This window comes from Entelurus aequoreus, linkage group LG06 (genome assembly GCF_033978785.1).
Source record: "Entelurus aequoreus isolate RoL-2023_Sb linkage group LG06, RoL_Eaeq_v1.1, whole genome shotgun sequence".
NCBI lineage: Eukaryota > Metazoa > Chordata > Actinopteri > Syngnathiformes > Syngnathidae > Entelurus > Entelurus aequoreus.
In genome coordinates, this window is record NC_084736.1 from 77,577,692 (window position 1) to 77,590,336 (window position 12,645).

The window sequence follows — 12,645 nt, forward strand, 5'->3', positions numbered from 1 at the left end:
AGGTAATTGTCTCAAACACGCCAAACCTGTCACATCTGTAACTGAACATGCTTACTTACGGTGGTGCGCTGTCCAGGACTGGCCTGCTCCTGGCTGACTTTCTGGTAGGTGTTCGGGGTGTTGAGCCACCGCGTTCTCTCCTGCTGCTGGCGCTGAGTAAAAGGGTGCTGCTTGAGACCCAGAGGAACTCCGTCGTCGTCAAACTGGTGAAAGGCCGTGGCGGTCGCGGGAACTTCTATATCCCTTCGAGTTCGGGATTTTTCCAGAAGCAAGGGGAAACGGTACGCGTAGCCTGTACGGTACCCCTGGAAGACACCAGGCGGTAGAGGTTACCATTTTGTAACACATAACTCGATCCAGGCTCACAGTCACCATCACAGCTTATATGTTTTTCTGCCAATACAATACTGTACTGTGTACAAGTCTTAGGTCTGACTAGGATTAGTTGTTCCCAGCAATGCAAGTCCAGAATACCAAATACAAAACCCAAAACCAGTGAAATTGTCACGTTGTGTAAATGGTAAATAAAAACAGAATACAATGATTTGCAAATCCTTTTCAACTTATATTCAATTGAATAGACTGCAAAGACAAGATATTTAATGTTCACACTGAGAAATTTTGTTATTTTTTGCAAATAATCATTAACTTAGAATTTGATGGCAGCAACACATTGCAAAAAAGTTGCCACAGGGACATGTTCACCACTGTGTTACATGGCCTTTCCTTTTAACAACACTCAGTAAACGTTTGGGAACTGAGGAGACACATTTTTTTATCTTTTCCGGTGGAATTCTTTCCCATTCTTGCTTGATGTACAGCTTAAGTTGTTCAACAGTCCGGGGGTCTCCGTTGTGGTATTTTAGGCTACAGGCAGGCAGGCCAGTCTAGCACCCGCACTCTTTTACTACGAAGCCACGCTGTTGTAACACGTGGCTTGGCATTGTCTTGCTGAAATAAGCAGGGGCGTCCATGATAACGTTGCTTGGATGGCAACATATGTTGCTCCAAAACCTGTATGTACCTTTCAGCATTAATGTTACCTTCACAGATGTGTAAGTTACCCATGTCTTGGGCACTAATACACCCCCATACCATCACAGATGTGGCTTTTCAACTTTGCACCTATAACAATCCGGATGGTTCTTTTTTCTCTTTGTTCCGGAGGACACGACGTCCACAGTTTCCAAAAACAATTTGAAATGTGGACTCGTCAGACCACAGAACACTTTCCCACTTTGCATCAGTCCATGTTAGATGAGCTCGGGCCCAGCGAAGCTGGCAGCGTTTCTGGGTGTTGTTGATAAATGGCTTTCGCTTTGCATAGTAGAGTTTTAACTTGCACTTACAGATGTAGCGACAAACTGTAGTTACTGACAGTGGTTTTCTGAAGTGTCCCTGAGCCCATGTGGTGATATCCTTTACACACTGATGTCGCTTTTTGATGCAGTACTGCCTGAGGGATCCAAGGTCCATAATATTATCGCTTTCTCCAGAATCTCTGTACCTTTTGATGATATTACGGACCGTAGATGGCTGAATTACCTAAATTCCTTGCAATAGCTGGTTGACAAATGTAGTTCTTAAACTGTTCAACAATTTGCTCACACATTTGTTGACAAAGTGGTGACCCTCGCCCCATCCTTGTTTGTGAATGACTGAGCATTTCATGGAATCTACTTTTATACCCAATCATGGCACCCACCTGTTCCCAATTTGCCTGTTCACCTGTGGGATGTTCCAAATAAGTGTTTGATGAGCATTCCTCAACTTTATCAGTATTTATTGCCACCTTTCCCAACTTCTTTGTCACGTGTTGCTGGCATCAAATTCTAAAGTTAATGATTATTTGCAAAAAAAAAAAATGTTTATCAGTTTGAACATCAAATATGTTGTCTTTGTAGCATATTCAACTGAATATGGGTTGAAAATGATTTGCAAATCATTGTATTCCATTTACATTTACATCTAACACAATTTCCCAACTCATATGGAAACGGGGTTTGTATATACACATAAATAGTAGATTATGTTGTGTTGTTTTTCACACAACATTTCTTATCCAAAAGTCAGTTTTTGGGCAGTTAAATTGATTTCAATTAATTTCAATGGGAAATTTTGATTTGAGATAAAACCATACTTGCCAACCTTGAGACCTCCAATATCGGGAGGTGGGGGGTAGGGGGTGGGCTCGGTCGGGGGTGGGGGGTGGGGGTGGGGTTGGGGGCGTGGTTATTTACAGCTAGAATTCACCAACTCGAGTAATATATATATATATATATATATATATATATATATATATATATATATATATATATATATATGAAATACTTGACTTTCAGTGAATTCTAGCTATATATATATATATATATATATATATATATATATTTTATTTACATAAAATAAATACTTGAATTTCAGTGTTCCGGTGGCTATCCATTAGATGGCAGTATTGTCCTGTTTAACTTCTCCGTTCATGATGAGTATATCATTTCGGCCACCGTGTTCAATGGAGAAGTCTGTTCTACATATTTACAGGCAACATACACCTTCCCCTTCCAACTGTCCTGGATGAACTGAAATTCTTGTTTCCATTCGTTTGAATTCGTTAGGCACGCTGTTTATATTGTGGGAAAGCGGACGTGAGAACAGGCTGTCCCCACTCAGTCTCAGGTCCGCATTGAGCTGGAGGGGGCGTGGCCTCCAGCTCCGGCTGAATACCGGGAGTTTGTCGGGAGAAAATCTCTGCCGGGAGGTTGTCGGGAGAGGCGCTGAATACCGGGATTCTCCCGCTAAAAACGGGAGGGTTGGCAAGTATGGATAAAACTGTTTTGAGTTAAGAGCTCAGTCACAGAACCAACTAAGAGGTACTACTGTATCTACTTTAGCAAAAGTACAAAAGCGGTATGGACAAAGGACAAAGTTAACAATAGTAAAACACAAGTTGACATAAAAAGAGTGCATTTTCAAAGAAATGACCTTTTTATGTCGGCAGAACGGTTGACTTTATTTGCCGACGTCAGCTTAAACACGAAAGACTAAGACTTGATGAGTTGGCCGACTTAAACGTGTTGATTTCCACTTTTTACTGCTTTAGAACTTTTGTTGTGGAAGTGACTCACCAAGTTATCTAAGGTTCTCATGAGGGCCTCAAACTCGTGTTCGCCAATGCGGCTTTTGTGCATGGGGCCAAAGGTGGAGCCGGCTCTGCCCACAGTGCCAGCATAGTTGGGTTTATAGGTGGTGCGGTCCAGCATGATCAGGTTCTTTTCACCGCCCGCGCTGCACAGTGCTGACACCTGGCACAAATGATATTCAAAAAATGACAAACGTTTAGATCCCAATAATATTTGAAGAAGGGTGTACCAGTACGTACCTGTATCTGACAGGCAGCCTGGATGTGGTAGATCGTGAAGAAGGCCTCTTCCACAGACTCCCCCAGGGCGACTATTCCGTGATTTCTAAGCACCAGTACCTTCACAGCATTGAAATCAACTTGATTAAAATAGTCAAAGTGCGTACTAAAAGCTTTAATCTTGCTGCAGTCCATGATTTGTTCATTTAGAAGCCATTCTTTGCACCAGTGGTGGTTGCAAATATAGGCCACGTGGACAACTGGATGATAGGGGGGGAAATAATCATTATTATGCTCAGTAGTGCTTAGACCACACGTGTCACACTCAAGGCCAGGGGGCCAAATCTGGCCTGGAAATAATGTGCATTGAGAAAGCACTTCATCTTTCTTACTGTATGTATTTGTTCTTTGGATTTTGACAGAAAAATGACATGCACTGCATCCAATTGCATGTCTTTTAAATGTAAGAACTAGGGCTGCAACTAACGATTAATTTGATAATCGATTAATCTGTCGATTATTACTTCGATTAATCGATTAATAATCGGATAAAAGAGACAAACTACATTTCTATCCTTTCCAGTATTTTATTGAAAAAAAAAACAGCATACTGGCACCATACTTATTTTGATTATTGTTTCTCAGCGGTTTGTACATGTTGCAGTTTATAAATAAAGGTTTATTTAAAAAAATAAAAAAAAAACTTTTTTTTTTTTTTAAAGCCTCTGCGCATGCGCATAGCATAGATCCAACGAATCGATGACTAAATTAATCGGCAACTATTTTTATAATCGATTTTAATCGATTTAATCGATTAGTTGTTGCAGCCCTAGTAAGAACTATCCCACCATACAAAAAACATTATATTAACACAATTTTGATAGCCGCAGCATAATGTTGAAGAACAAAATAATAGTAAACAATTTTTTTAAAAGCTACAATTTGTGATGTAACATGAAAAAAGCTAAACATTTGATGATAATAACTCAGGGGTGGGGCAGCACGGTGGTACAGGGGTTAGTGCTTGTGCCTCACAATATGAATGTCCTGGGTTCAATCCTGGGCTCGGGATCTATCTGTGTGGAGTTTGCATGTTCTCCCCGTGACTGCGTGGTTCCCTCCGGGTATTCCGGCTTCCTCCCACCTCCAAAGACATGCACCTGGGGATAGGCTCCTCCCACCTCCAAAGACATGCACCTGGGAATAGGCTCCTCCCACCTCCAAAGACATGCACCTGGGGATAGGCTCCTCCCACCTCCAAAGACATGCACCTGGGGATAGGCTCCTCCCACCTCCAAAGACATGCACCTGGGGCTAGGTTGATTGGCAACACTAAATTGGCCCTAGAGTGGGAATGTTGTCTGTCTATCTGTGTTGGCCCTGCGATGAGGTGGCGACTTGTCCAGGGTGTACCCCGCCTTCCGCCCGAATGCAGCTGAGATAGGCTCCGGTACCACCCCCCCACGACCCCAAACGGGACAAACAGTAGAAAATGGATGGATGGAACTCAGGGGTGTCCACACTTCTTCCACTAAGGGTTGGATAAGAACTTAATGCCTGGTTCACACCAACGGCGCTTGCCGCGCTTTAAAGCGGCGAGCAAAGCGCCGTCATTTTTGTCAATTTTTCCACGAATATCCCGATCTCCGAAGTAATGTTATGCTTTGATACACTCTGATACGAATTAGTTGCCGCTTTGTTACCGTTCCTCACGATTTGATGCCGCTTTGATACGCTTTAAATCACGCTTTGATACGTTTTATTACGCTTTATTGAACTTTATTACGCTTTGATGCGATCCTGACGCTTTAAATCAGGCTCTGACACGATTATCAAGCTCTGTTGTGCATTGTTACAACAAAAATAAGAAAAAAATGTGAAAAACTCAGTACACTAAGTTTTCCCCACATTTTTTTTAGATTTATCTATTTATTTGATTTCTCTTTTTGTTTTATTATATACAGCAGTGGTCCCCAACCACCGGTTGGTACCGGGCCACGCAAGAAATTTAATTTAAAAAAATAAAAAAATATTTATTTTAAAAAAAAATTAAATCAACATAAAAAACACAATATATACATTATATATCAATATAGATCAATACAGTCTGCAGGGATACAGTCCGTAAGCACACATGATTGTATTTCTTTATGAAAAAAAAAAAAAATCCCCCCCCCCCGCTCAAGTAAAAAAAAAATGTGAAAAACTCAGTATACTGTTTTCCACACATTTTTTATATTCATTTATTTTTTAAATTTCTCTTTTTTTCCCGTTATATAATGTTTATTTATTATGTTTTATATCTTCATTTCTTTTATTTCTTTGTCATCTTAATAAATATCTATCTTTTATTTCTTATGCTAGTTGACAATAATAAAGGCATTTCTTTTATTTTTTATATTCATTTATTTTTTCAATTTCTCTTTTTTTTTTGTTATATTATGTTTTATATCTTCATTTCTTTTATTTCTTTGTCATCTTAATACATATCTATCTTTCATTTCTTATGCCAGTTGACAATAATAAAAGGCATTTCTTTTATTTTTTATATTCATTTATTTTTTCAATTTCTCTTTTTTTTCCGTTATATTATGTTTTATAACTTCATTTCTTTTATTTCTTTGTCATCTTAATAAATATCTATCTTTCATTTCTTATGCTGGTTGACAATAATAAAAGGCATTTCTTTTAAACGTAACATATTCTCTTTATTATTAACATTTTCATACAGAAAAATTATAGACAGTAATGTCAAACAGCAAACTCTAACAGAAGTACAGAAACATTGATCATCGTATAAAAAAGGCAATGATGCAAAAGAGAATGGATTTGTAATCCTGTGTTGGTTTTACATCAAGTTTCAATGTCACTAGTCAATATCACAGTCACTTCCTATTGCGCTTTGAACCAAGATCTGTTAAGCTTTCCTACGCTTTGAGTCAAGCTTTGCTGAGCTTTGTCAGGCTTTGTCACGCTTTCATACGCTCTCGGCGCTTTATTCCATTCTTGACAGAGCGCAGAATTTTTTTCAACCGTTTAAAAAATTTTTGGCGAACTTGCCGCATGTCCCGCTTCACTACAAGCTTCCCCACAATCCATTAGGACCCTCACGCTTTAATCAGGCTTTGTTACGCTTTAACGCCGCTTTGCATGCCGCTTTGCATGCCGCTTTGCATGCCGCTTTGCATGCCGCTTTGCATGCCGCTTTAAAGCGCCGTCAAAGCGCCGTTGGTGTGAAGAGTTGGGGCCATTTAGAGGTTTTTTTTGTTGTTAAAAAATACAAAAAAAGAGGATAATAACAGACATATTTACAGTATTTAAAGTTAAAACCTATAATACAACACCAAGCTGAACCTTTAATTATCTTTATTAGTTATTAGTGTCCACATTTCAGCTTTTTTCTCATTATATTATATCTTTGCTGTTGTGTTATAACTATCGCAATAATAATAGTACACTGTCACCTATAACACAAATCTTGTCTTTATATACATGTAATGTCACATTTTTTTTACAAAATAGAAATATATCAATATACTTCTGACTTTTTTGTATACGGCCCTTGTTGGAAAAAGTTGGGACACCCTTTTATTAACATATATTCCAAAACATTTTTCTTACAATAAAATGCTTGTCCCCTTGATTTATAATGTCAAAAGTAAGTAAGTTATTCATCAATTTGCACTTGAAAAATTGAATAATCAAATCCATAGGGAAAACATTATGAGGCAATTATGTATTATACCCTGAGAGGGACAAGCGGTATAAAATGGATGGATGGATGGAATTCTTATACAGTATATTCACTGTAACAAGCGGCCCTCTGAGAGCAGCCATAACTGCAATGTGGCCCTCAGTGAAAAGGAGTTTGACCCTCGCTGACTCATCATGTCAGGATACATGTGTCACATAGGCGCCCTCTACAGGCAGCATGCAAGTGGCCCCATTGACTCCTGCTCACAGAAGTGGATTAAACCAGTGGTCCCCAACCACCGGGCCGCGGACCGATTGGTACCGGGCCGCACAAGAAATTAAAAAAAATAATAAAAAAAATAAAATATTTTTTTTTATTTTTTTATTTTATTAAATCAACATAAAAAAAACAATAATTATCAATACAATAAACATTAATTATCAATATAGATCAATACAGTCTGCAGGGATACAGTCCATAAGCACACATGATTGTATTTTGTTTATGAAAAAAAAAAAATGAAAAGAAATACCATCAACCCCCCCCCCATCCCCCTCCGGTCCGTGGGACAAATTTTCAAGCGTTGACCGCTCCGCAGCTACAAAAATGTTGGAGACAACTGGATTAAACCATCCACTGCAGAAACTGAAATCTAAGTAAAATGAAATATCTCCAATAAGGGTGATATTTGCTTATTTTCTGTCTGATAAGATAATTATTCTCACTAAGCAGATTTTATGTTAGTGTTTTACTTTTTTTAAGGGTTTTGGTCCTAAATGATCTCAGTAAGATATTACAGCTTGTTGCTGAGATTTGATTACCTATATTGAGTAAAACATGCTTGAAACTAGAATATCAACTGTTGCAAAGCTGTGTCATCAACACTCACAAGTATAAAACTACTTTTTTAAAGTCATCATTTCTTATTTTAAGCATGAAAAAAAAAATCACGACTTTGACACAATTGTGTCTCATAATTAAAACAGATGACAGCCAAATGGACTTTGCTGTTTTATTTTCATTGAAACAATAGAAAATACGACAGTTAATATTCAAACATTTAACATTTCTAACAATTTTGAACAGAAATAGTTCATGCACATTCAGATAAATTCTTTAAAATTACAATTAAAAATGTTTTGGCCGGGGGCCGGTCTGTATATATGCGCACTAATTGACTGAAAGAGCATGCACTTGGCGCGATGATGTCATGTTATCGATGGAAAAATGCATTTTTACACCATATGATTTGCCTGAGCGGCTAGAAGACCCCGAGAGTAACAAGTTGCCTTTCCATTAAGAACAATAAATTACTTTTTAGTATAAGTTTGCTGGTTTCAAGAAATGTAATGCCGAGCGCATATCATTATGTCAAGATAATGGCACCAGCATTTACTTCATTTAAGAATATTTTTCAACGTATTGAGCAAAAAGGTCTCTTTTTTTTCTACCAAGAAAAGTGCACTTGTTATTAGTGAGAATATACTTATTTTAAGGTACTTTTGGGTTCATTGAGGTTAGCTAGATTTACTTGTTTTGGAAAGTCTTGACAAGCCAAATTTTCTTGTTCTATTGGCAGATAATTTTGCTTAGTTCAAATAAAATAACCCTCATTTTGGAATTTTTTTGTCTTGTTTTTGAACACTGACTTTTTGCAGTGTACTGAGTAGTAAACTTTACTGCTGGTCCTCAGCCCTCAGGTTCCATCCATCCATTTTCTTATTGAACTCATTTTAATCTTAATATTACCAGCGGTCTGCACAAAGCAGCTGCTCAATTACATTTCTCTTTTGAGGTGTGTCTACTTTTTGTCGAGTGCCTACTTTGCAAGTTGGCCCGAGGCTCTTCTGAAGCTCCACGCGTTCTTCCTCCGCCTCCATGACGCCGTTGTATTCGAAGTAGGCGACGTCGCCGACCAGCAGGGCCTCGTGGGACAGCGGCAGGAGGCCACATTTAACTGCTGACACCTTAAAACAGACATTTGTCAGTCAAACTTGATGTTTACATCAACCAACTAAGCACATGACTTAAAGGGGAACTGCACTTTTTGAGCACAATCATTTTGAAACCTATGACGACGGATGTTTTTTCTTGTTTTAATGCATTCTAAATATTAAATAAATGTAAATAAGAGTCAGCTTACAGCTAAGCTCCACTATTCCGCCCATAAAATCTGATAAATAACCATTAAAAAAGCGCCAACAATACTCAATTGACATTTCGTGACTTGAATATTATTGATATTGTTATTATAAGTGCTAACTAGGGATGTCCGATAATATCGGCCTGCCGATATTATCGGCCGATAAATGCGTTAAAATGTAATATCGGAAATTATCGGTATCGGTTTTTTTATTATCTGTATCGTTTTTTTTTTTGTTTGTTTTTTTTATTAAATCAACATAAAAAACACAAGATACACTTACAATTAGTGCACCAACCCAAAAAAACCTCCCTCCCCCCATTTCTTTCTGTTATCAATATTCTGGTTCCTACATTATATATCAATATATATCAATACAGTCTGCAAGGGATACATTCTGTTAGCACACATGATTGTGCGTGCTGCTGGTCCACTAATAGTACTAACCTTTAACAGTTAATTTGACTCATTTTCATTAATTACTAGTTTCTATGTAACTGTTTTTATATTGTTTTACTTTCTTTTTTATTTAAGAAAATGTTTTTAATTTAGTTATCTTATTTTATTATTATTTTTAAAAAGTACCTTATCTTCACCATACATGGTTGTCCAAATTAGGCATAATAATGTGTTAATTCCACGACTGCATATATCGGTTGATATCGGTATCGGTTGATATCGGTATCGGTAATTAAAGAGTTGGACAATATCGGAATATCGGATATCGGCAAAAAGCCATTATCGGACATCCCTAGTGCTAACGCAGACAAACTATTTATAGCGGCGATGTGATCACTACCGTGTGTCCCTATGTTTACATCATCGAGTGGTCTGCTGCTTCCTCGCTTCCCTGCTCCCTGTGTGGTTTATTCTGGATCAGGGTTGTCAAACTTGTTTTCATTGGCTGCCTTTAGTGGGCCGCTTGTAACAGTAAATAATTGATGAATTTGCCTATGAATTACAATATTTAAAAACATTTTTAAGTAAAGAGTAAAAAAAATCTGTGGATTTTACTACTGTTTTTTACAGAAAAAACTGGCAGCTTAGTTGCCAGACTTTTACAGTAAATTATATGTTTTTTTTAAAATTATTATTATTATTTTTACAACATATTACTATAAATAGAAATACAGTACCCCTGTCTAATTTTATTTTGGCAACTCGTCTGCCAGTTTTTTTGAATAATAAAATGTGGTACCATAAAATCATCAACCGTGGATTTTACAGTAAAAACAAAACATTACTGACAGCTCAGTCGACAGAATTTTACTGTAAAAAAAAAAACATTGGTCGTTTTCTTACATATGTTGTAAAAAACTCCCTAAATTTTACAGTAAAATGTATTGGTCATTTTGATAATGTACAATTTGATGGATAACTTGCTTCGAAATCATAAGTTAAGCAGATATTTAAGCATTTATTTGGATTTTGACCAAAAAAGTTGTATAATATAATATTTGTTGCAGTATGGGACACTATTTGTTTTTCCTGTCATTCTAGAAAAAAAACCCTAATACATTTAGTAAGAAAATAAGAAAGTAAAGAAAGAAAATATAAGGTATTTTATTGACACATATTATTTCCAGGCTTTTGCAGACCACATAAAATGATGTGGAGGGCCCGCGGGCCTTGAGTTTGACACCTGTGTTCTAGATCATAAATCATACCTCTCACCAACGACATGATGAGCGCTTGTTACCCACCGCGCCCACACGCCCCCACTCCTTATCTTTGCGAAGATTATGAGACATTCTTCATCTAAAATGGGAATATATGTCACGACCAGGACGCATGGTGCTGCGCGGTTTGTTCTCCCGGGATGCAAACGGACGACTCCGGACAGGACTTGCAGGTAGGAACATGATTTAATCTTAAAAAAAAACACTCAACGAGGTACAAAACAGAAAACAAACCGACGGAACAAGGTGCCGATCGCACTTGAAGCTAAGGCTACTGCTTAGCACAGACTAAAGACAAGCAAAACTTACGTACCAGTAGCGTGACGCAAACAAAGAAGCCAGGACGAGTGACCGGAAAAGGCAGGCTTAAATAGTATCTCTGATGAGCAAAAGGTGAGCGTCCCGAACACAAGAGGCAGGTGAAAATAATAAACAGCTATGGTAACAACTCAGAGGTGCACAAACAGGAACTAAAGGAGTCCAAAACTAACAGAAAACACAAAACATGATCCGTACCACGGATCATGACAATATATGAACATCCCAGCAGTTGGCATCCTGAAGACAGCAGACCTTATACAGTAAGTGATATTTTATTTATGTTTGTTGGCTCTCTTGACATCTGCAGTGAGTAATAAAATTTTTTAAAAAAAAAGCAAATATGATGCGTTTTTTAAATTAATGCGCCGCATATGCTTAAAATGATCAAAATAGGTAAATATTAAATGTTATTATAAATACTTACATCATGTATATAAAACCCTAATAGAGGTGTTTGGATGTTTTTAGAGGCTCTATAAGCAAAATTTAACGGCTCCCATAGGCTTCATTGTATGCAGACTTTTGATCGAATTAATTAAATTAAATGGTAATTATTCGCTATAAAATGTATTTTGTGTTAATATTTTAGGGTGTCAAAATGATTAATTGGATTTCTTATGGGAAAATGTGTTCAGTTTGCGTACAATTTGGTCATTGTGTGCCCTAACGAGGTAGCAGTGTACTTTAATGCTGGACATTGGCATGTTATAGCCACATTTGGTGAGTAATGTTAATCAAGCGTGATGTTGGAGTAAATGTGAGCACCATTGACAAAGACAACAACCAACTTACCGCAGCTGTGGCCGGTGTGTGAAGGTGGAGCAGACAGCGAACGTTAGGGCGGGCGGAGTAGATGGCCGAGTGCAGACTGAACTTCTCCGTGTCCACGCCGAGGTTGGTGCTGCCCTTCTCCACCATTTCACCCAAGATATTCACCTTTACCTGAAAGACACAGCATGCAAATACTTTGTGTTGAGCTAATTATTAACTCAGTTTGGTCTAAATTCAATTGTAAATTAACGCATTAAATTTTTTTTGTCTTGAATAAAAAAGTGTGGAAAAAAACATGATGGGGGAGAGGACCTTAAAATGAAACTCTACTTAGGGTGCCAATAAGTACTAGTAAAATGAAACACAATAGAATAGAACAGTAATTCTCAAACTGTGACACGTGTAACACCACATCTAATGCGGGGGTCAGCAACCCGCAGCTCCCTGGACCTCTCTCAGATGTGTGTGAAAATGGAAAAAGACGAAGAAAAATGTTTATTTGTTGTTTTAATATTATGGGGGGAGGTGTGGTCAGCGCGCTTGCAGGAGAAAAGATCACCGCCGCTGTCCATGGTTCTGAGGACGAGCACCATCGGGTAGGGTGTGTCTCGCCGTCAGCACATGACACAGCTGGCAGGTGATTAGATTTCACAGGTGGTACGTGTTGATCTAATCATCTGAT

The 12,645-nt window shown here is 37.9% G+C and overlaps 1 protein-coding gene across 2 annotated transcripts in view; it reads right to left on the reverse strand.

The window, feature by feature from the left end:
• add2 (adducin 2 (beta)) overlaps positions 1-12,645 on the reverse strand; it is a 56,474-nt gene that overhangs the window by 22,057 nt on the left and 21,772 nt on the right. For both annotated transcript variants that reach the window (XM_062051583.1, XM_062051582.1), the window contains exons 6-10: positions 11,985-12,134; positions 8,873-9,016; positions 3,377-3,475; positions 3,123-3,299; positions 60-305 (exon numbers count right to left, since the gene is read on the reverse strand). In XM_062051583.1, coding sequence (XP_061907567.1) covers positions 60-305; positions 3,123-3,299; positions 3,377-3,475; positions 8,873-9,016; positions 11,985-12,134 — 816 coding nt within the window. The remainder of the gene's footprint in view (positions 1-59; positions 306-3,122; positions 3,300-3,376; positions 3,476-8,872; positions 9,017-11,984; positions 12,135-12,645) is intronic.